The sequence below is a fragment of the Pavona decussata genome, unplaced genomic scaffold, assembly GCF_977016875.1.
Source record: "Pavona decussata unplaced genomic scaffold, jaPavDecu1.1 SCAFFOLD_106, whole genome shotgun sequence".
In the NCBI taxonomy this organism is placed as follows: Eukaryota; Metazoa; Cnidaria; class Anthozoa; order Scleractinia; family Agariciidae; genus Pavona; species Pavona decussata.
The window spans coordinates 1,052,501-1,075,662 of record NW_028145520.1 but is presented as its reverse complement, the minus strand read 5'-3'; the positions used below and the strand labels follow the sequence as shown (position 1 = coordinate 1,075,662).

The 23,162-nt window shown below is 37.8% G+C and overlaps 2 protein-coding genes across 2 annotated transcripts in view; both read right to left on the bottom strand.

Moving 5' to 3' along the window:
• Window positions 1-3,930: 3,930 nt before the first annotated feature.
• Window positions 3,931-8,000, bottom strand: LOC146471131 (aristaless-related homeobox protein-like). The gene is made up of 4 exons (XM_085121182.1): window positions 7,668-8,000; window positions 7,138-7,315; window positions 6,440-6,687; window positions 3,931-5,657 (listed from the first exon to the last, which is right to left on the bottom strand). Exons 2-4 carry the CDS (start codon window positions 7,277-7,279, stop codon window positions 5,136-5,138), a joined length of 912 nt encoding a protein of 303 aa, XP_084977308.1. The 5' UTR covers window positions 7,280-7,315; window positions 7,668-8,000; the 3' UTR covers window positions 3,931-5,135.
• Window positions 8,001-9,174: 1,174 nt separating this feature from the next.
• The window catches only part of LOC146471130 (importin subunit alpha-3-like), a 33,672-nt gene continuing 19,684 nt past the window's right edge, over window positions 9,175-23,162 (bottom strand). The window contains exons 7-24 of the mRNA XM_085121177.1: window positions 23,077-23,124; window positions 22,337-22,422; window positions 21,774-21,860; window positions 21,208-21,290; window positions 20,814-20,900; window positions 19,411-19,455; window positions 17,355-17,417; window positions 15,917-15,985; window positions 15,499-15,555; window positions 15,092-15,163; window positions 14,430-14,483; window positions 14,214-14,264; window positions 13,392-13,463; window positions 12,891-12,959; window positions 12,043-12,084; window positions 11,692-11,743; window positions 11,024-11,115; window positions 9,175-10,089 (exon numbers count right to left, since the gene is read on the bottom strand). Coding sequence (XP_084977303.1) covers window positions 9,988-10,089; window positions 11,024-11,115; window positions 11,692-11,743; window positions 12,043-12,084; window positions 12,891-12,959; window positions 13,392-13,463; window positions 14,214-14,264; window positions 14,430-14,483; window positions 15,092-15,163; window positions 15,499-15,555; window positions 15,917-15,985; window positions 17,355-17,417; window positions 19,411-19,455; window positions 20,814-20,900; window positions 21,208-21,290; window positions 21,774-21,860; window positions 22,337-22,422; window positions 23,077-23,124 — 1,231 coding nt within the window. The 3' untranslated portion in view covers window positions 9,175-9,987. The remainder of the gene's footprint in view (window positions 10,090-11,023; window positions 11,116-11,691; window positions 11,744-12,042; window positions 12,085-12,890; window positions 12,960-13,391; window positions 13,464-14,213; window positions 14,265-14,429; window positions 14,484-15,091; window positions 15,164-15,498; window positions 15,556-15,916; window positions 15,986-17,354; window positions 17,418-19,410; window positions 19,456-20,813; window positions 20,901-21,207; window positions 21,291-21,773; window positions 21,861-22,336; window positions 22,423-23,076; window positions 23,125-23,162) is intronic.

Genomic DNA, 23,162 nt, shown 5'->3' with positions numbered 1-23,162 from the left:
TAAAAGATCTAAGGATGTACATGAGAAACCGCGCGATTGCCATGAACAAGAGTCGGATGGTTATCTTGCTACGATTGAAGAAGCCAGGCAAGATGACACTGATGATGAACATGCCAGTGAATATGGAGAACTACTGGAATCAGATTCAAGGTTGGCTTTAAACCATCATGATATGACAGGGTATAGAAGACTGAATATTAAACATGGAGTCACGCTGCAGAAACAAAATGGCAGAGATTCGTGTACAAAACTGAAAAGAAAATCAGATCAAAGAAGCAGAAAAGGCACTGACAAGCACGGAGACCACTTAACATGTCAAGGACAAGAAATTCAACTTGGCTGGGAGGAAACCAAGTCACTGAAGGATCTGCCTTCATGTAGCAGCTCACTGGCTTCTGAGCCGGTTACGCGCTGTAACTCACCTAATACAGTAGACGGCAGACAACGGTCATGTAGCTCAATTGTTGCGTTAGTGAGGTCTGGTCAGCCGCGACAGGTGGACAGCATGGCGACAAACAATGTGGACTGCTCTGCGTGCAGGAGAAACAAGATCACAAGAGTAAAGAAATCCATGTCCACCTGCAGGAGTAGTGCAAAGATGTCAAATGTTCATTACGTCTAAAACTCTTCAGCCGCTGAATGTTAGCCTGTGAACAGGCTCCCAAGTGGGGTATAGGGCGAAAAAAAAAAATCGGCGAGCCGGGCGAGCTGAGCGCGGTATGGGGGCGCCCCCTCTCCAAGCTCGATTTTTGTATTCGCCCTATACCCCACTTGGGAGCCTGTTCACAGGCTATTGAATATGAAAGCGGAAGATAGATCAGTGTCGAGTACAATTGACATTTAAACTGCAACACCACAGGACAGTTATATTAGTCAAACTGTATAAAGAACGCATAGCGCACTCTGGGTATTACTGAGCAGGAAAAGATTTAAGAAGCCCTGCTAAGTTAAGATGCATCTTAACAATTGGTTTTTATTGAGAAGCAACACTTAATGATACAACTTAGCTTAGCTGGGCTTCTTAAAGCTGGCCCCATAACTGACGAATAAAAACGAATAAACGTGTCTAAAAACAATTTAAAAATATTAAAAATCTTCACTACCTTACACATTTAGAAAAAAGATAACAAACTAATTATAATAAGCTCTACTGACATCAGATGATAAAACGATATCACGTAGACCTTTTTTATTAAAAAAATAAATAAATAAACCATTTTGGTGCCAAAATAAGATAAACTGTCGCGAGGCCGTCAAGCACTCGCTAGGGTGGTGATGATTGTTGGCATTCAAGCATTTTCGAGTCGTCCAACATCAGTTGCTGTACATCATTTAATAACTGACCAACGAGGCACACAACACCAAGTTGGTTATAATAATTTGATATATAGCAAGCTCGAAAAGAATAATTGTCGGTTTTATTACAAACCCTTGTCACATTACTGAGAACCTGAACAAGAAAGGTTACCGTGAGCAAATGGAATCGGCGCCAAGAACTTTCTACGGAATGTCAATCGTTTCTTGGCAAAGGAGAGTGCATATTCCATGAAACCCCTTCGAAGCAAACGAACTGCCAAAATGTCCTGTAACTGTATAAAATATAGTATCATCGTCAGGGTTATCATAAAAATTCTCTTTATCGTGGAAGTCCGCACTGCTGATCGAGACACATGCAAATTTGATCGAACTGAAGAAAGAATTTAAGTTCCCAATGTTCAACCAGAGCAGATTATCGGAGTGATGCTCAGAAACAAGAAAGCTGAAGTATCAAACGAGAAATCTGAACCAACCTATACTGCAGACTGGTTCTACACGAGTTCGTATTTGACAAGTTTGTTATTCTTGTGCACGTGTACGAAAAAACTTATCGAGTTTCTCCTTGACAAGTTTCCTTTCCAACAACTGGCTGACAAACTTGTCAAAGAAAAATTATCGAATAGCGAAACATGTTTGTGCGAACGAACAGAAAGTTCTACTTGGCACGTTTTCATGTAACAATTCTGAGTTTTTCGTTTGTCCCACAAAATGCGACAAGTTTTTCATCAAGAATTCTCCTTGGAAAAACGAAAAACTTGTCTAGAGAGCTTGTCAGTCGTTTTTGACGGGTAAATATAACTTATCAAGAATAAATCGTCAGGGAAGAATCGTTCATCCTTTACAAGCGACAAAGTAAAAATTCTCAAAACACTTGCCAAGAAAGTCTTGGTCGCGTGGAACAAGCGCTCGCGGTAAACGTTCGCGTGGGGGTGGAAAAAGATATTATAAATACTACCCCAGCATAAAAAAAAAAACAAAAAAACAAAAACAATTCAACAACTCAGCTATTACAAATCCATTCTGTTTGCATTTCAGCAACAGTACTTGCAATTTACTATACCTACATTAAATCTGATACAAAGCGAATTTTTGCCGTCCATTGGTTTACCGAGTTGTTGCTTTTCGAGGCCAATTTTTTTTTCTCAGCTCACTTTGCACTGACTCCTCACTGACCATATTTCATCCCAACAGGCTTATGAACTTTAGCCAATCAAAATGCTGGAAGTCCAAGATTTCCATAAGCTACCTCTCACTGACAGTCAGATCGCTTATTAACCAAAGTTGTAAAAAGGCTTTTTTTGTATAAACGGACATTTATTCCTATCAGCGAGCTTTCTTGAAACGTTGACAGAAATAACTTCATCGCACTTGCAATTTGAAACAAATCCCCAACTAAGACGACTAATATTTAATACAACAAACGTATTTTCTAAACGATGTCTTAACTTAACGTTTAAAACTACTTAGTGAAATTGATAAACGAATGCAACAAGGCAAAAAAAAAAAAAATCCATAGTTTTGGGGCTGGAAATTCCGCTGGGTGTTTGTACAACAAGTAAGTTCTACGATGCTGAGTTCCTTATGTAATCCGGCGCCTTGTTCTTGTTCTTATCAACAGAATCTTAAAATCAATCCCTGCCCTTTACAATTGGATCTAATTGGAATTAGATCGAGAGGGTAGCCGTCTCGACAACAAAAATCCGTCGTGCCATGGCTATATGCTTCTGCTTATTAATTGCCTGCCAGGCCAGGGTTTAGCATCCCATTTTTCTTATACAAAAGCCCGCAAAGAAAGTCACTTGGTTTGGTTTTGCGAGATAAGTCGAACGGCCATTTTACATCAAATAAGGTGCTGCGAGAAAAATAGGAAAACCCAAACAAGTGACTGGGTGGCTACTCATTCAAAAAATAGGTCCTTTGTTTTGCTAAACGTTGTTAGGAAAATGATCAAATTTGAACAGGCTGCATTAAAAGAGAATAAAATAAAAAAAAATAAAACGGGTTACAAAACTAACTGAATAACTAACAGAATTTAAACTGAAACGACTGCGCGCGGGCCAAACGCTGAAAACACGCAAACCAACTGCATACATCGACAACCAGCGGCGTATTGGCTGCTGAAATAAAGTTTTCCTGTTTCAGTGGTGGGCGCACTTGATTGCAAAAAGCAATGTTTAACAGTAAACACCGCTACAGTGAGACAAATAAAAAAAAGTTTGAGAAGAAAAACAATAAACCAACTGCATAGAGTTTAACGCCAGTTGGGTAATCGATTCCATGTATTCTGAAATTGCTAACTATAAATATTGCTAAACTCTTTAGATAGTATCCCCCCAAAAAGGTTAGCGTGATGGCCTTAACTCAAGCTTCAGTTGCTTGATAAGCACAGCATATTCATTACAGCACCTGAAGAGTTTATCTTTTTCTCAGTGAATTGAAACGTACTGCGGTAAACGGATGCTGCAGTTTGCGTCAAGAATAGAACATTTCACACATACCTGCGAGATGAATGACTCAACATGGCAGCTTTATAATTAAAAGAACTTAGAATAGTTACTTTATGTCTATTGTCTAAAGCTCCCCAAATCTTCAAACCAATGATAAAACCGCAGATCAAGAAAAAAACGGCAATTTATTACACGATCACGCTTTTTTCAAGCAGACGCAACCACAAAATTTGACAAAAAAGAACGCCATCACGTTCTATAGGTTTAATGATTTCTATTCAAATTAGAATTGAGAATAGCACAACTTGCTCACTGAAACAGTTGCAAGGCAACACATATTCGCTTTGCCAAACACGCAAAGATAGCAAATCTATAATCCTTGTAAATCTCATTTAACCAGCAAAAAGGGCGCCGTCTCGACTCACTTCTCTTTTAAGAGCGGCACCGTTTCAGGCGCTAATAACTCTGTAATTTTACAGGGAAGTTCAGTTTATTTAAAAAGGAAACAAGTTTTTAGGAGAATATCTTTTTTAAACCAATCACAGTCTGTAGCCTTAATCAAATTTCGTGCCGGTAATTAAAAGTCGTTGATTACATACCACTGTTTTGCTTAAGACGTAATTAAATTATTCAAATTTGTCGTTTTCATAAAAAAGGTTCGTCTGTTGTCATAACCTAATGACAGCGTGCATTGTACGCTGATTAGAACTCTGAAAAAATACTCCTCTCTCAACCAAGTTCAACTGAATTACCCATCAGTCCGTGTGGCAGGTGTCGGCCGGTGCCGCTTCCAAATAAGGCAAACTTGTGACGTTTCAAGTACGCTATAATCGATTCACCAATTATCTCATTGATAGATTGTCTAATACGACTAATTCCTCGATAATCCTCAACTCGTAGCCCTTCCCGCTATCCTATTAGTAAAGTAATATTTTTTTGTTGACGCGAACAAAGCAGCCGCCAGCGGCGCTCCTTGAGCTATCGTTGATGGTTTCCCAGCGTGATTTGTGTGATCCCGTGTTAAGAACTCGTGTGCTACCAACGCAAACAAAGCCGTTTATTAAATTATTGACCGGGTGGTTAGTTCGCACCGCGACGCACCCCAAACAAATTAGCAACTATTTAGTTGCTAGACATTCAATACTATTCACGAACAATTCCATCCAGAAACAACCCCCCCAAAATTGCAAGTCTATGGGGTGAAAATTTTAATCTAGATATTACTCTTTGGAGTAAAATAATTTGGCACCTGATATTTTTTCTTTTAGAATCTAATTAAAAATTGATATTGGAAGAATACTTTCACAAGAGGCGTCGAAGAAAACGTTCTCTTGTATTAAAATACACGTGCGTGCTGCAGATATCAATGGCTCAGTCAGTAGACGAAAGACAGCTGAACGACGCAGAGTGTTCTTTAGCTCGGAGTCTCAGTGCCGCGATACTTGTCGTTCTTCTGTCAGAATCAACGGGCGAGACACTCGGAGGAGATGAACCATGAGAAGTGACGGGCGAGAATTTAAATACTGGTGACTTGTACACTGGAGAAGCAGCAGCAGCCGCCGCCAGTAGAGATCCAGTCCGCAGCACTGATGATGCGTAGTAATCTGAATGGTGTGGGGCGTAATAAGGTGAATAAAAGTGGGCCATACTTCCTGACTGGGGGCAGGCGGAGTGTAATGGAAGACGAAGGGCTGGGAATGAAGGCGGCGGGTGAGGCAGGGCTGGGGTAAAGCTATCCCATTCCTGATCAAGTGTTTTGCTGGTTATCTCTGAAGTGTAAGCAGACAGAGGGGGAGGTACTAGTGCGTTGCTTAAACCAAGTGGAGCATGTAACCGTACTCCCTGAGCTTTCTCGCGCTTTCTCCACTTGGCTCGTCTGTTCTGAAACCAAACCTGTGTGAAAAATTCACAACAAAATTATCACCTTCAAATTATAACAAAATCTCCCAAAGAAAACTTGGGTTTTTTTTCCTTCAACCAGAGTGGTAAATGTTTTTCTTGTTTTTGAACTAAAGACCATCTTGAATTAACATCAATTTTGCATAACTACCGTGAAATCGTTAATCGTTGTTGTCAAAGCGAGAGAAACATAATAAATTGCCAATGTAGTAAAGCACTTCGTTCCTATTACTTTTCAAGCAAAAACAAAGCTTATTATTTGAATTGAAGTAAGCTAACTTTGTCTCGGCGTTTTAGATACATTTTCATACTAATTCGTTACCAGCAAGAGGCCTATAAATCTATAAACCGCCTCAGTGCCGCGCTATAAACAACACTGAAACTGATTTCTGTTGCGAGCTTTCTCCACAGTAAAAACCCTGTCCACTTTTGAACACTTTGAAAATCATCAACGCAATTATTAAGATAATTGCCAAAGGCAATCGATTTTCAAGTACTCAACAATATTACAGTGCAGATTAATTTCCTCGCAGTAATAGTTTTGTGATCGCCCGCTTATCTCCCATCACCGCCATATGCCTCTCATTTGCGGAGTATAATTTGTTCTACTTCTTATCTTTTCCAATAAAAAGGTTTTCGTCCGCAACTAAATTGGAGGATTCAATTACCCGCCGGGCAAATCGGCTCATAAACTTTTCCAGTGATTTGAAGAATATTGCCAGCTATCAGGAGTTATATCTAAGAATATTCTAAAGATCCTGTACAAAGGTTTTTACCTGAACTCGCGCTTCAGTGAGATCAATTTTCATGGCCAGTGCCTCTCTTGTGAAAACGTCAGGATAATGGGTTTTGGAGAAGGCTCTTTCAAGCTCTTCTAACTGATAACTTGTGAATGTGGTCCGGTAGCGGCGCTGTTTTCGTTTTCCTGGCGAACACTTGCTTTCTTCTCCGTCTTCGTCCTCACTCAGTTTTTCATTCTCGGCTGTCTCCTGCGCACTTGTTACGCTCAATTCTATCTCGTGCTCTGCGAAGAAGAAACATTTTCCAAATAGGTTGTGGTTTACTATTTAGAACAAGGAAAAAAGAGTGAATATTAGATTAATAAAATTAAGGTGATTTGTATTTAATGCTTGTATGACAATTAGAACTAATCTTCAACACCATAATGAAATCGTGGTGGGAGAATCATTTTCACCTTCTAACACACCAAACGCTGGGCGCCTAAAGCTGGCTTGAAACTCTCTTTGTACCAATTAGAACACAAGGGTTTTCAGGTTTAAAGAACAATAAATACCGTGGCAAAATATTGATATACAGACCGCCTTGGTTAACAGGGGGAAGATGCCACCAGCAGTAAAAACAACATTGTAACACGTGAAAATGCGCTGACCGCCCTGTTCACTTCGGTGTATTTGTGAAGGGTAAAGTAGCAAAGAGATTTCTAAGGCAGTGAAGTGCGTAAACTAAACGGTACCTGGCTCAGTGTTGGCTGTGCTGTGACCCGGTGTTTCTTTGGTTCCTTGGTCAGGTTTTGTTCGTTGTTTGTGTTCATCGTCTCGGTTCAGTCCAAGCAGACCATCAATGGTGTAAGACGAACAAATCGGCCTGGCAGTCATGTTCCGTGCGGTGAGCTGAGTTTCCGTGAATGGAATCTGCCAAGTAGCCCAAGTGTTTTAATAAAATCTCGTACAACGACAGACCACACGTGAAATGCTATTGGTGTAAAACCAATGAAATACTTAGCCGATAATAAAATTAATAAAACTACGAAAGTTCATTAGCGGACGTCATGATACTCGGCGCATATTCTTTACATTTGCAATTAGTTTAATCTCATTTGATCAAATAGCCGACAACAACGTGAAAATGACAGATTCCTCATTTGGCCGAGGATCAAAAGCAATTTACTGCTAACTCACCGACCGGCCTCAAGAAAACGAACGTCGAGCAAACTCACGGACCGAGTTACAAGGTTAAGTGAGTGAAAGAAGCGTGTTGACTTACGGCTGTTGAAACTGTTTGTTCGGGATCGTGTGCTCTCACAAACCACTTAGGACTGTTGACGGTACACGAGCAAGTCTTGGCGCCATGGGGTCAAGAACACAGTAAAGGTGCTCCCTTCACCTATACTGACAGCCGTTTGCTGACTTGTGTTCCGTCGTAGCAATATTTACCAATGGGAAAATGTGTATTGTGAATTCTATCGCAAGCTTTGAAGCGTAATCTTCAAATATTCTGTTCCAATAAATATAAATTAAAACCACATTCAACTGTAAATAGGTTTAACAGCTGATATCGGCAGCTGCCCAGAACAATGACCCCGTAAGAAGGGAATATTGAAAACTTGCACCCTCCTCAACATTTTGATTGGGTTAATTAATCACCATTTGTCCCCGTAATTAATTAATTAATACCGTTTATCTTGAGTCGATACAACCTTGACAAGTGACCAATCAGCTGGCGTGGTTATTGAAGCGTTTGAGGCGTGCCGCTGACGGGAATTACACATTATCACATGGGTGTTATTGCTTGTTTACTCAATGCCACAATTCTAAGCGCGGCATGCGTGATTATCATAATAATAAATTGTCTTTTATCACCAACTCATTCCAATTTAATTAAACTAATAAGCCCACAAAATCATTGTGACCGCAAACTAAAGCATTCCCCGAGTACAACACTGCCTTAACATCACAACTTCGAAAATATTGTTAGGATCGAAAGTGGCGTTTTGATCGCGGTACAAGTGTCCTGCATGGATTTTTACGACTGGTTTTTCAGTAATTAGTTTGTTGTTCCCGAGAGCATAAACAAGGAACAAAGAGCAAACACATGAACAATGTGCCAGTGAATATTAATAGCATAATTGTGTGAAAGGATCGGAATCAACAGTGATAATGTAATAACTATATTTTGTCAAGCCAAGCGTTCGCGCGAAATTAATCGAGTTTATAAATAAAACATTGCACTCGAGTTTCTTTTTCTCTTAAAAGGCACCGAAAAGACTGTTATGGAAAAATAATCACCCATTATCGCCCGATGTTCGCTGATTGACGAGGTTTTAATAACCACAACAGCCCAATGCAAATTAAGACTTAAATCAAGTTGGACAATTTCAAGTGACAGAAATGAATTGATAAGTAGCTCAGTAAGGGTTCACATTTTAGGATTACTTAATCCTGTTTGAAACTGTGTGAACTGAAATTACGCCCCTGTTATTTATTCCACTTATTATTCTGACATCTTGCTGTTTTGTATAAAGGATAAAGAAACCCAACATTTTGTTTGAGATTTCGGGTCGATACTGGTATTTTTTCATGGACCGTGAACCAAGCTGGCGTAATGTTTGTCTTCACTCGAGTGTGACAAACAACTTCCAAACAAACACTTCAGTTGTAAGTTTTTCAATATCCGCTAGAAACACAAGAGTTTGGTTTGTGATGGCCGCCTATTGTTCAGAAACACGGGCGTCTTTGATAGCACATAACCAAATAAATAAACACACTCTACATATGGTGAAGATTTAAAATTTACTGATAAAATTCGCTACTTTACAAATTTGATACATCGTTTTCAAACTTTCAAAACAAAATACTAGTGCGTAAGAAGGGGATAAAAGTAAGCCGAGAATGACGGTAACTAAAACGGAAAAAAGGTTACAAAAGGTAAGACTGCAAACTAAAGAATGATTCAATTATGTTTCTATTACAAATCCTATCAACAAAAAAGACGAAAATCTACTGTAGATTCCTAACAAAGCAGAGTATTTATCCAGGATGCTTATACCATCACTCACAGGCTCAATGACACAATAAGAAATCAGCCTCTCCCAAGAGCCACAAGAACATATCCAACGGGATCCTTTAGAAAACGCTGTTGTGAATCAGCTAATCTCCAGTTGATTTCTCTAACACCTCATATCTTGGCACTGTTCTGAATGTCTCTTAAATCAAAGCCACGTTGGCCGCGCGGGATATTGCAGCATTCCAGCCGGACATAAGCTGTCGCTAGGTGAGTCCTGCTAGGCAGCTCTTTTTCCATCTTCCGACAAAATTAAAACCACTTTTAATTACGAGCCACGTTACTTTGACCAAGCGGTGGTGGCATGGTTTGTCTGTCAAGGGGCGGGGCATAAGAATAAGCGACACACTCCCTCGCTCGCTCACTCTCTCGTTCACTTCTTGGATCTTTTAACACGCTCTCGTTATCGCGTCTGGTTCTCTCGCACACGCTGGTGATCGTTCGTTCGCTCGCTCGCTCTCTCGCTCGTACTCTACTTGGTTATTCAAGTCAGTTTGTCTCGAAAGCAAATGAGCTTCATAATTCAACAAAACTTGAAGCCACCAGGGGGGAGATTGTCTTTAGCTTGAAATGCAAACTGTCCGTCTACCTCTGGTGGGACTAATTCTTCTTCGCCGTTGTCAACCTGAACAAATACAAACAGCAATGACTAAGTAACCACATAGCATCGTCGCACTTGAACGCACAGATGTGGTTGATTGAGCGTATCCCCATACCACAGGCAAACAAGTGTTACATGATTGGTTATGCATAAGTAGTGAACTTCCATTCAAGCCACAAATGATTCGACAAGGCAGTCATGGCTCTAATTTAAGACAACACGAGCGAACTGAGTAAACCGAATCTTACGATATAATCTAAATTTTCCCGAGTTTGGTCTGCTAACTGTAACAGCGAGGATTAATAGCGCGATTTACAGAATCAAGGCTGGCAGAGGCAGGCCAAGCCGGGAGCAGCTTTCACTCCAACATGCGGGTTGAAGTATCACAAGAGCTCTAAGAGACACTGGAATAAACCTCATCCAAATCCCATATGCTCTGCTGTAGCAGTCACATATCGGATTTTTCCAGAACTTTATCACACGCATGGCTAGCTAAGCGAGAATCCAAACAGCACGAGGTAATGAATTGTGTTCCTAGTTAACGCCTGGATTCACGCGAAACAACAACCGTGTTAGACAAAACTCGTATTTCAAGCCATGCGTGTACACAGCAGAAAAAATCAAGGAAAAGCACCAGCACAGCAATGAAAGCCAACTGACAGTTTGAGTCTGGTGTTACCAGCACACAAGAATGAATACAAGCTTGAAACGAACGTAATTTGAAGATTTCTTCAGTTCAGTGAAAATAATTATTGTCTCGCATGATGATTGCAGGTGCGTAAAGTTGTAAAAAAAAAAGGCTTTCCCAACAAGACAACTCTGCTGTTCTAAAAACAATTACATTAAATACACTCAAATAATCAGACAAGCTGATGGTCTAAATCATCAACTAAACTCCCTGATTATGAAATTTGTGCTTGATGTGCACCAGATAGCCAACCATCACAGTAATACATACATCATTAGAGAAGTACTGATCGATTATTCCAAAGGCAAGTTTGTAGATCTCTTCGTTTTCGTGTTGCTGAAGGAATTCAATCTTGTCCAAACCTGTGGGAAAATACCAACAACAATTAGTGATCTTTCTGTGATCACCATTTAAATTCTCTTCAAAACATTAAAGGAAAATAAGCCTTCAAGTAATGAGAACACAATGGTTGTACTTAAAAGCGAAGTGAAAGCCACTTAATTTACAAAAAAAAAGCGTTGGCAGCAATGACAACGTCGGTCGGGATGAATTAACTTGGGTAAAGCAAGAAACACGTGAGAAAATCAGTGAACAATAACGGTTTTTTTTTTTAGGAAGAAGACAACAGTTTTAAAGTATCTCTGTTTTTTCCCTACGGTTAGTTATAGATTTTTGTCCACGCGGGACCGTTAGGAACTTGTTCATTAGGCTGAGTTAGCAACAGAACGGGAACGTCTGTTGCTAAATCAGCCTACTGTCTAGCTGTACAGCGTCCAAACTCGCTCAAACATGGCGTAAGTCACGAGCTTGGAAAAAATTCCTTTAAATGTTGTAAGTGAACGCATTTTTTTTGACATGGTTTGCTGTCACGTTTTGTGCTCAACTGTTTTTGAGGGGAAAAAGGACTGCCAGCACAGTCTAGTGTATCCTTTACCAACCTCCAGCTTCTTCAATGACGGTAGCGATAGCATCTGCCTTGTCACCAGCCATCTGTAGTAACAAACAGGTTCAGTAAGTCATTGATTCTTAACACACCAAAATAATATACCATTGATTTTTGAATTGTCTGCAAGATTGAACCAATTTTAGGAGACAAAGCAACCAGGAAAGAAGACAGCCTGAAAGTAATCTTAAAAAAATCACCCAGCTATTAATGACATTTTGGCATTTCAAGATGATTTTTATCTGGCGCTGTTGGTAGCTTTTGTCCAAAACACTTCCAGAACACACTATCGGGCAAAAGTAAATGGAAATCTTGTCAGTTAGTCTAAGCCGGTAAAGCCACTGACCTTTAAAATGTTGTTAAGGCCATCCAGAACGATCTGAACTACCTGCAAAACAAAGAACCCTTATATTTCTTGAATAATCCAACAACTAAATAAAAATGTTTCCATAACTTGACCCATTTGGGTACAAAGTTTCGATTTTTCCCCAAATCATTCTCGGGCTTGCATAACGCCATGTATACAAGAGTGCGGAAAAACAAAAAAGAAAAGAAAAGTCAAACAATTTTACCAATTACAAATGATTGTGGGCCAGTTCAGACAATGCTGAAAAGAAACAAAATTAGAACAAGACATCTCTTTCCCATGTTTGCATTAAGAAAAGCAAGTGAATCAGTCTTTAAGAACAGTAACCAGTCGTACGTGTTTAAGTTGCATGGTTTTGTTGTTTCTGGCCAAATGTGCCGAAACCAAGAAATGAGACTAAAATGTAAGTAAAAATGTGGACAACGGTAGCTTGAGCATACAGCTATTTAGTTAACGTTTTAGGAACATGAAAGCCTACACTGTACGCGAAAAGACCACAAGGGTAATATGGGTAATCTATTTTACTAACTTGACTACACTAAGCTTTAGCTGACCCCTACAGTCTCCCTACAGAAAGTAAATGTTTATGGTGCTACCAACTTCACTACCTTTGGGCCTTGTCGCGTACCCTTAAGGCTTTCAACTCATAGCTGTATGCTGTGATAAAGGACTTACACCCGCGAATGACAAGCAGCAAAATTCAGAATTCAGTAAGAAGCGTTTGACTGAGACTGACGCCAGCTTTCAGCTTCCACCATAAGTAGACTGAAAATGAAAATTGACATTGCCCTTTCAATTATAACTCCACTAATTTAATACGATTTTACCTGAGTGTCCATACATTCCAGCAACTTGCAGAACGGAGAAATCGCACCACAATCAACGAGAACTGCTACCTAGAAAGTTAAGCAGTGCTCAAAATAAACATCACCAGCTTGTTTTCTACAAGGCCAGCTTGAGCCACAAATGTACTGAGGATGCTTTACAATGAGTCTAAACATTAACATCAAAGTTATCGTTAACTATTTGGTGTTTTTCTACCTTCTTATTTGGACCATGGTAAAATGACATCAAATAACGACTTCAGTGTAGGTTCTTTCAATTCTTTTAGCACAACATGACAGAGTTGATGGTATCACCACCATTTCTCTAATAATGTTGTAAGCCCAAATACATGGTGTTTCCAACACTTCTTTGGTCACCATGTTACCATGTATGTATGTCTCAGGTATGAGCTAATGTTTGATTTATTTGGTCAGCCTATGGTCCAGCGTGTCTTATCCAGCAATAAGCTGTACCCAACAGTGCTGAGTGTCCAACTCACATACCTGTTGAGGACTGCCACTGACTGTAAAGTTACTAATGGCCCATGCCGCCTCCTTCTGTGTTAAAAATTCACCCTAAACAACAATAACATCAAGTCTTACAACCACACAAACAAAATATGGCGAAGTTAAAAGAAGACAGTGAACAGGCAGCAAGAGTACTTTGAAATATAATACTACCAGTTTTACATGTTGGATAAGAAATGATACACGCCTCGTTGGTTCTAATCATCTCATATCCAACAAGCGTGAGTAGAATAATAATATTGTTTTATTAAAAACAATCAAGAAATAATGCTAGATATTGCTGATTTTGCTTTGCATGTACAAGTCAACCAGAAGACAATTTAATTTTCTAGGGTATGGTATAATGGCTCATATACCAGAGCAGCTAAGCCAATCAAATCCCTGGAATTGTATTATCCAATAATCCAGTATTTAATAATAACTTAAAGTCTCAAGAAGTTGGCCAGTGTCGGATGGAGAGTGCAAATTTTTGCGCAAGTCTGTAGCAGGTCAATAGTTCTCGTAAATTTGAAGGAGAATGACCATTTAAAACTCTAAAAATGACCAACAATACCTTTAAAATGTTCTACAGCCATGTACAATACTGCAATGTGCACAGCCTGTTTTGAAAAGTCACTTGTAGACATCTGGTATACAAGCACTTTCAAAATGCAGACTGAGTTACTGAAATCAGATCACAATGACTGACCCTTTGGTTTGGCCGAGATAACAGTAGTCAACACAAAATAAAAAGAGTTACACAGCAGAATAAAGAAGAGTTGCTGTAAGGAGTCATCCAAAAATAGAATTTATACTCACAGTTTCTAAGGTCTGAATAATGAGTGGGACCAGCCCTACGTTGATGATTTCCTGCAAGAGTTTAATGTGACTTTTAGTTAGATCATGTGCACAGGGTACTCCCTATAGCAATCTAAGCAACTGTAACAATATATTTGTGACCTTAACAAAGATTCAAGCTAATCAACACCACTAACTGGCCACAGTCAGAGCAGTTAGAGTTTGATTGAAACTGACCTGTACTTGAGCCTGATTACCAGCTGTAATGTTCGATAAAAACCAAACTGCTTCCTGTGATCAAAACAAAACGAACACCATGACTTACTGTTATCTTCAGCAAAGGCAGTTCTATTCCAGAAACAACAGGGCATCAAGTTTTACAATGAGCTCTTTGACTTATAATTCATGAAGACGAACAAAGGAAATCACTACCGTGAAGGAGGTTTGGAAATGTGATTTTAATTATCACAAATTTTAGTACACTTTTCCATTGAATTTCTCCAAGAATACCTAGTGATTTGAGGAGCTATATCAAACACTCAAAAAGATGTTTTAACTTATTTCCAAACACGTTGAAGTTGGTTAAAAAGAAAACTCCACTGCTCTTTGTTATTTCAACCCACTTCTGGGTGTTTGGAAATCAGATGAAGCGCTCTTCTTTGTGTTTGATACATTACTTGAATTACAGTACTTTATGAATTAAACTGTAAAAGCTATCCCTAATAAGGCCTCATAGGCCACAGAAAACCTTCCAAATTGACACTATTCCAATCCAAGTACAGAGTCTAAAATCATGAACTGATGTATTCAGATTACTGCCAACCACTGATCACTAGCATGCACCTGTATGTTATGAACAGTGAACATGGGAGCAAACATAGTGATAACAGAACACTGACCTTCTTAACTTTTTCTTTGTGATGATTAAGTAATGCAGGGAAGTGACTCAGAGCACCATTGTTCAAGACAACCTAGAAACAGCATGAAAAACAACTTTACTATTTCTGTACCATGTATTCATACTTTAATTTGTTTTATTATATCTCTCAGTTAGTACGAGCAGTGTTTTTGGTCAGTTTCGCAGGGTGATGTCACTGTATGGCTCGCTAAACTTCAGCTAGTTTCCTTTTCCGCATGCCCGATTAACCACAGAGATACAATAAATATGTACTGCAGATTACGGGTCCTTGTTTTTCCCATTGATTTATGCATAAATCAACAGGAAAAAAATCACTCCATAACTTCCAGTGCAGACCTCAACCTCAAAGTGATGAAAACTAGTCTTCACACTGTTAATGGAACTTACTTGTGTCTGTTCATCTGTTCCAGTGACAATGTTACCAACTGCTCTTAATGCTGCTGTCTGCAGTCAGATTTAAAACATTACATTAACAAAGATGTACTAAACGACCTTGAAAATTGTTAAGCAAACAATCCTAACTCTCAGTACAAAAGAAAATTGGCCAAAGTCAAACAAGTACTGACACATCCAACAGCCCAACACTACTGAATTTCAATAATGCCAAGCAAACTTGTCATGGAAAATCTTTACACAGAGACTTGGTCAAAAAGAAACATGTAACCAGCACAGAACTTGGAAAGGTCTGTGCTACTCATACAAGTAATTTTGTTAAATCATTAGCAGGATGTGTTATTTCAAATCTTAAATTAACTTAACATTCTTACCATCATGTTTAACCCTGAAAATTTTCAATATGTATTACCTGTAATTTGATTTCAGCATGGCTAAGAAGGGGTATGAGAAAAGGCACTACTCCACTGTCAATAACCACCTGCAAGACAACAGTCAACATGATTACAACTTACACAGCCTGGAGTTCATTCTACACAGCAATTGGTTTCAAGAAATTGTATGGTTAAACTACACAGCGCTTAGAACTTTATTTTCAACTTCATGGTTCTAAAATGCAAAGTGTTTCCAATTTTGGCTAGCAACTTTTCAACAAACTTGTATCCATTCAAATGTTTGGTTTACCAAAGAGAGCTGATAAGTAAAGGTAAATTGTCCACCGTAAAGAGTTTAAGCACTAAAATCTCTTAACAATGGCCAATTTACCTTTAGTTTTCAACTCTTTTTGATAAACCAAACAATTGTTTCTACTCCCCACTGACGCAGCACCACAGATTCTTTAGAAACTAACCCTGTTATCCATTTGTATCAATTCAGCCAAACATTAGAAAAAATAGAAAGCTACTGATGAACTTATCACTGACAGGTTGGAGGGGGAAAGAATAGTGGTTCCAATAGTATATCGTCTTTATTATCCATCAAATATTTTTGCTTGCCTGTAATATTGGCCAAAATGTTTCCTGTGATACAATATGCACAAACTAAACTGGTAAATACCAAATAATATTCCTCAGGTGATATCCGCTAGTTTTCACAACATGAGTTACAACTGTACTTTAATGCCATGGGACACTTAACACCATGTTTATGGAAAATGACAAATGGCACAATTAACCAAGTGACCATGATTTTCTAGCTGTTCTGCTGAAAGTGAATACTTTTGAAACAGCAACAAAAACAAAATTCTTTTGAACAAATGTAAAAGAAAATCTGATGTTTGCCATTTACCATAATGGCAAAGCTAATCTCTGTGTTATTTGAAATATTTTATATGGAAGAGTTGTAAGCTAAAAACTCAACATCATGCTCCCTTTCACATGGTTTTCATTAATAATTTATACGGTTTGAGGGTTCTTAATGGTGAATAGAGGGGTACCATGCATTCATTTGTCTTGTTTAGACTGGCATTAAAAAATCTCCAAAGATAGGTGCCATGTTCAGAATAAATGGGTGCTGGTTTCCGGGTTTTGACTTATAATAAACCCTCCTTTTTCAGTCAATATTCTACATGTGCGTTCAGTAGATAAAAGACGCAATTAACTTTATTTTGGTGTAAAATATGCAGGGGTTTTCAACTCTGCGAATTATCACAGTTTTCATCAAGTGATATTCATGCATATTTCCATGCTAAATAAGGTTTATGGTTATTGTTGATATAAATCCTTTTTTCCCCCTGCTCCTCTTTTTGGCACTAAAGAACTCATCCAATTAAATAATCATTCCTGGTAATTTAATATCTTGTAGTTGTTATATATCTCAACCTCCACTGACTGATCAGTGTTGTTAGATACCTGAATTTGATGATTGCCACCATCTGTCAGATATGACAAGGCCCAAACTGTATCAACTAAAATCTGAAGAAAAGAAATTAATAAAATTAGAGATAAAAACCTCACCTCTTAGTTTCTAGTTTTGGGGGGGACAATCTCTTACAAGCTCTCTACAGTTTCTTTTAGGTCCCTTCACCACTTTTCTTTTCTTGTTATTTTATGTTGTATATTTATTCCATTTGTGTGGCAAAATAAAGTGTGTATGTATGTAAAGAGGAAAAAAAACAACAACAATACAGTAGCCTGAACACAAATCATTTTGTAGGTCTTGCTCATCGGTCTAGGTACCTCGGTATTTATCTAAGCTCAGGGATAAGCCTTTAGTCTTCACCAAGGGATTTTACAGCTTTGTGATTTTAACGTCCCCTAATCATGAGGTTAATTTCAAAATGCATAACCATCGGTAAGATTGAGTATGTAACAAACAGTTGACATTTGTTCAAAATCACAAACCCCTATAGTTAATAAATATTACATATGACCAGGGTCAAAGAAATGTGACTGGCAAAATCTGTTCATGCTGTGAATATTAATTAATTTTAAGTAGATCATGTGATAGCAAGTCCCAGAAATGAATGGTAAATGGACAAATTCCCTTCAATTATTCCGACTGTTGAAGTCAATGAATGAAACCTTGCCAACACGCACCTTTAGTTCCAAAATAAACCTCTAAGTACCGGTATGTCACAAGTGTTATGGTGAGAGTACAATAACGCTGATTTCAACAGTCATTTTCAGGAAGAAATGAACAGTAATGAAAAATGATGGCAGTGAAATGTGTCTTCTGCACCCTGACGTTTCTTAGCTGGGAAAAGTCACATCTTGCCAGTTTCACTGATTTCAAAAGACAGAAAATGATGTCTCCTTAGAAGCATTGCTCCAGTTACTGCTTAATCTGACATGTCAAAGTGATTAGAATGATCTTCCAGTTTGGGTTTGAGTTCAAAGCCATCGCCAAAAAGAGATAGGCATAAGAGTGACAGAATGGAAAGTGACCTCAAAACCATCTCTTCAACTTTGCCAAATATATTCTAGGACAAGTTAAACTCCATTGAATGAAGAATGGAGGATAATTTATCAAATCTACACTCGCAGATCGCTGAACTCACAAATGAGTTCAGAGAAGAATAAATCAATGATATCAATGACATTCTGTAAATTATTTACAGAAGGAATGTGAAAGGTCTCTTGAAAGTACCTGGGCTACTAACCATTGTCTTTTTAGCTTTTTGTAACTTAGTCTTAGTTAGATATATAATTCTGTATTTTGTGAATTTTTATCGCTTCTTATTCAATTTTTTATTCTGTACTTTGTTATGCATTATGTCTGTTAGTGGTCTCCAATAACGAGCATTATTAGAGCATTATTATGATTTAATGACACAAAGAGCTCTGGCCAAAAATTACTGGACAGCCAAGCGACCAAAATATTACAGCTGAAAACGACCAACTCAAGCCCACACTAAAGACAGCTCAAGATCAGCTCATCGCCAATGAAAATAATACAAGAAAAGATAACCTGAGTTTCATGAACATTCAAGAAAGGAAAGGCAAAAATTGTACAGATATAGTGTATGATATCATAGAAAATGATCTCAAAATCTGGGCTGATGATTCCATGCTGTCCATTGGATGGGGAAACCTTCTCTACAAAGCAACAGCACAACTCCTCCTCGCTCATGGCTGACAATCACAAGATTTGTAATGAGAAAACAGAGACACAGTTTTTTTGGTGAAAAATAATAACAACAACAAGAACAACAACAATAATAATGATAATAATTATAGTAATAAAGTACATAAGGACACAACTATGTGTATTAGCGTGCTCTCTTAGTGTGTTTTGCAGCTCTATCACACGGCATGTCTGAAAACCAGCTTGCTGAGCCATTTACCGTGTTTAAATAAAGTTGATTGATTGATTGAAGGTTCACATGTAAAACCATCCCAAAGAGTACATAAATGTAAGTATAAGTTATAAATCTTAAGCAACAATGGTAAACAAAATACAACATACGTTGAGGTCTTGGTGGTGAATGAGAAGGGCCAGTGCTGGAAGCACCTGTCAAAGTACAATAACACAACACACTGACTCGATAGAATGTGACTTCTGTAGCCAAAAACATTACATGTAGATAAATGAGGTTCAGAATGCCTTAAGAAAACTACTTTCTTCACTGCTCTGATTAGTACAGAATAGTGAAATCTGAGTTTAACTGGCCAGCTGAGATCCAAACATAAGTTTATGGTATTATGAAAATTTTGTGTCAGGATATACACATCTACACATTAGTTTGAGCTGGGCCAGGAGGCGGCGGGAAGGGGAGGGGGGGGGGGGGTTAAAGTGATATGCTGTATGGGTATCATAGTATCCAGGGCCCACCTGTTCAAAGAGCGGATAACTTTATCCAGTGGATAAATCGCTATCCAGCGGTGCAAATGTACTCCAGACAATGCTTTTTGCAAGTTATCCACACATTCCATACTTAAATTAGACATCATTTCTACTCTCTACACAAATTATGAGGCTATAGGGAAATTTTTGCACACGTTTATTTGCCACATAGCGACCTATCCAGTGGATAAAATTATCCGCTCTTTGAACAACCAAGGCCATAACTGTAATACACAAGCAGGGTTTCACCTACAGCATATGATAACTACAACATGAGAAATGTCACATTTGGGTAAACAATGTTTTTCTCTTGACAGAGCTTGTCTTGAGCAAAGTATGCTCACATGGCAGTGAATTCAATTTCAAGCATTGCAATACCCAGAAGAATTTAGAGCAGATGTACAGGTAGACCACAGGACTAGAACTTCCACAACAATTGCCTGAAAAATCCCAGTACCGCTATAGATGTATTTTGAAAGGACCAAGATATTTCTTATACTCTAATGTTCCATGAGCATCCTCTGATCTAATAGAGCAGTTGCTCATGAATAACAAATATGAAATGTTTATCACATCACAAGCATGGGCCAAGACAAAAAGACTGTACCAGAGGGAAATCAAATTCATCATCATTTGTACACCAGGTAATTTAACTACATGTACTGAGTTCTTGGATTATTGAGGTTTTGTGGTGAGCCATGCCATTTATTAGCTTATATGTGACATGCAGTCCTCCAGTAGCTCAGCAGTTAGCACATCTGACCAGTACGCAGATGGTCATGGGTTTTATTCTTGCCCAGGAATCAGATACTTTCTGCATCCTATACTTATGACATGATGAACATTTCATCTTTCTTATATTTTCAATACCAATCGTAACATTTACCATCTTCACAACAACAAATTTGTCTACTTAAGAGAATGGGGAATATTCAGGTTTGGTCTAAACAACTTTGTTCAGAAGAAAGCTGCCATGGAATGCTGGCTATTGACTGTTCAAGCTATATTTGTATTGCTGACATTACCTCTTTAATGGTGTCCATGGGAGGAGGAGGGTCTTTGTTTCTGCACAGATTTACTATCACCCATGTTACATTTCTCAAAAAACTGATCTGTAGAGTTCAACAACAGCAAGAATTATCAATGCCACTGTTTCTAGAAAACACTGAAATGCCTAGAATGCCTGCAATATAAATTTGCCCAGAAAAAACCAATACATTAAAAGATGTGTAAGGATACAACTTATGGACAAAAAGTACTGTGTTCCTCATACAAAAACCAATATTACAAGCAGATTAGACTATTGATCAGACTGTCTCCCTCTACCTGACATTTTGTCTATAAACTTTGCATGTTACAATATTATTGAGAATGAATGCTAGTCTACAACTTTGATTTGTATATCAAAATGAAACTTACAGGAACATTAGGGCTGACAAACTTGAGCAAAGGCTTCACCACACCATGCTGAATTACAAAATCTCTCAAACCAGGACCATCACCTAAGTTGCAACACAAAGACAATGAAATGAAAATTACATCATGCTTTATGACAACAGTGTACTTTACTCTCATCATGTCTTAAGTAGCTTTTTGTTTCAACACGTGCCACAAAATGAGCAATTGGCTCATCTTAAAGGTGTATGCTGTTGATATTAAATTTATACTACTGGTACTTAAGATAAGTAAGACAAGTCAACAAGGTAAAAGAGAATATAAGTGATTAGCTAAAATAATGATGAAATAGGCAAAATAAGTATTAAAATAAATGGGGCGAATCAAATCAACTTTTAAACATTGTTTTCAGCTAATAGTCTCTTCACAGAAATGCTTGACTGTTATAATCATTTATCTGTCGTAAGACGCTTACAAATACATATTTTCCATCCATATAATAACCTTTTATTAGCCTTATAGAAGGCTAATAAAGTATTGTATTGTATTGTATTAAGCCATGTATGCAGTATTTGCAGCTTTAGTCTTACCAATAATGTTTCCCAGAGCCCAGACAGCTTGTTCACAAACATTTTGATGTGGTGATTCAAGCAGGTTCATAAAATACTTCACAGCATCTTAAAACAAGTTAGACAATACGCAATTTAATAATAATAATAATAATAATAATAATAATAATAATAATAATAATAATAATAATTAATAATAATAATAATACTTTAATAATAATAATAATAATAATAATAATAATAATAATAATAATAATAACAATAACTTTATTCAAGTGTCAATAAAATCTAGCAGTTACACACCAGCAACTGAGGCCTCTATCTAAAATTCTAAAACACCAAAATGTCAATGCTACAACTCAATAAAATGTTTGTTTTATTGTTACTACTCTTTGCATAGAACATTCTGCATAAAAGTATTCCTCATTAAAACACCAATGAACTCAGTTATGCAATGACTATAAGTAGGGCTTTGTAAATGTCTTGGAATTTTTCCTTGAGAGGGTTAAATAACAAAGAAGAAAAGATAAACGATGTTTACTGTGCAAAAGTTTCACTGTTCATTTATTATTAATTTTACTTACCAGCTTTGACAACAGCCTTAGTTTGTTCTGAGGTACCAGATGCAATATTTGTTAAGGCCCATGCTGCTTCAAACTGAAGAGATGGACTACAAAGCAAGAAATAGTTTATCAGCCCTTAATAACAAACCTACCAAACCCACAACAGGGAAATTTCCAATGAATGTTTTAAAATCATACAGTTACGTAGTTAAACAAAGACAATAGTGAGAAGCAAGTGTGCTTAGAAGTTCCCCTCACTTTCTTCAAGGTGATAAGGTGGTGTTTTAGTACTGGATAGCACAATAGAGGTTTTGGGTGTAGAGAGAGTGGTCAGTAGCTTATTGGTCAGAAGCTTTCCTGTGATCTTATGGATACTAAAGAAACATGTATTTCTTATTTATTTTATTAATTTTAGAATCTTTAGTTAATAAAGTTTCTTATCTAATCTTATCTTATCTTAACTTTAGCTCAATATGCGCTTACAGAAATATAATAAATAATTACATAAAAATATAAGAAGGGAAATAAAAGTAAAAGACCCACTTGCACTTTTTCAATGTGGCAGTCTGAGTATAGATATGTAAGTTTTTACCAGACGTATACTACCCTGTATAACATTTAATCCTTGTTTCCAGGTGCAGGTGGGGCTGGGATTATAAGGTCTGAGTTAACTGCATGGATTGTCAACTCAAAACAGTCAAGGGATGGGCAAAAACTTTATATAATACATTATTTTATTTAGGGTCAAGAATATAACTTACTTATCATCTCTCTCCAGGCACTTCACAAGAACAGGCAGAATACCAGAACTAAAAATAAACACAACAATACACTTTATTTGTAAATG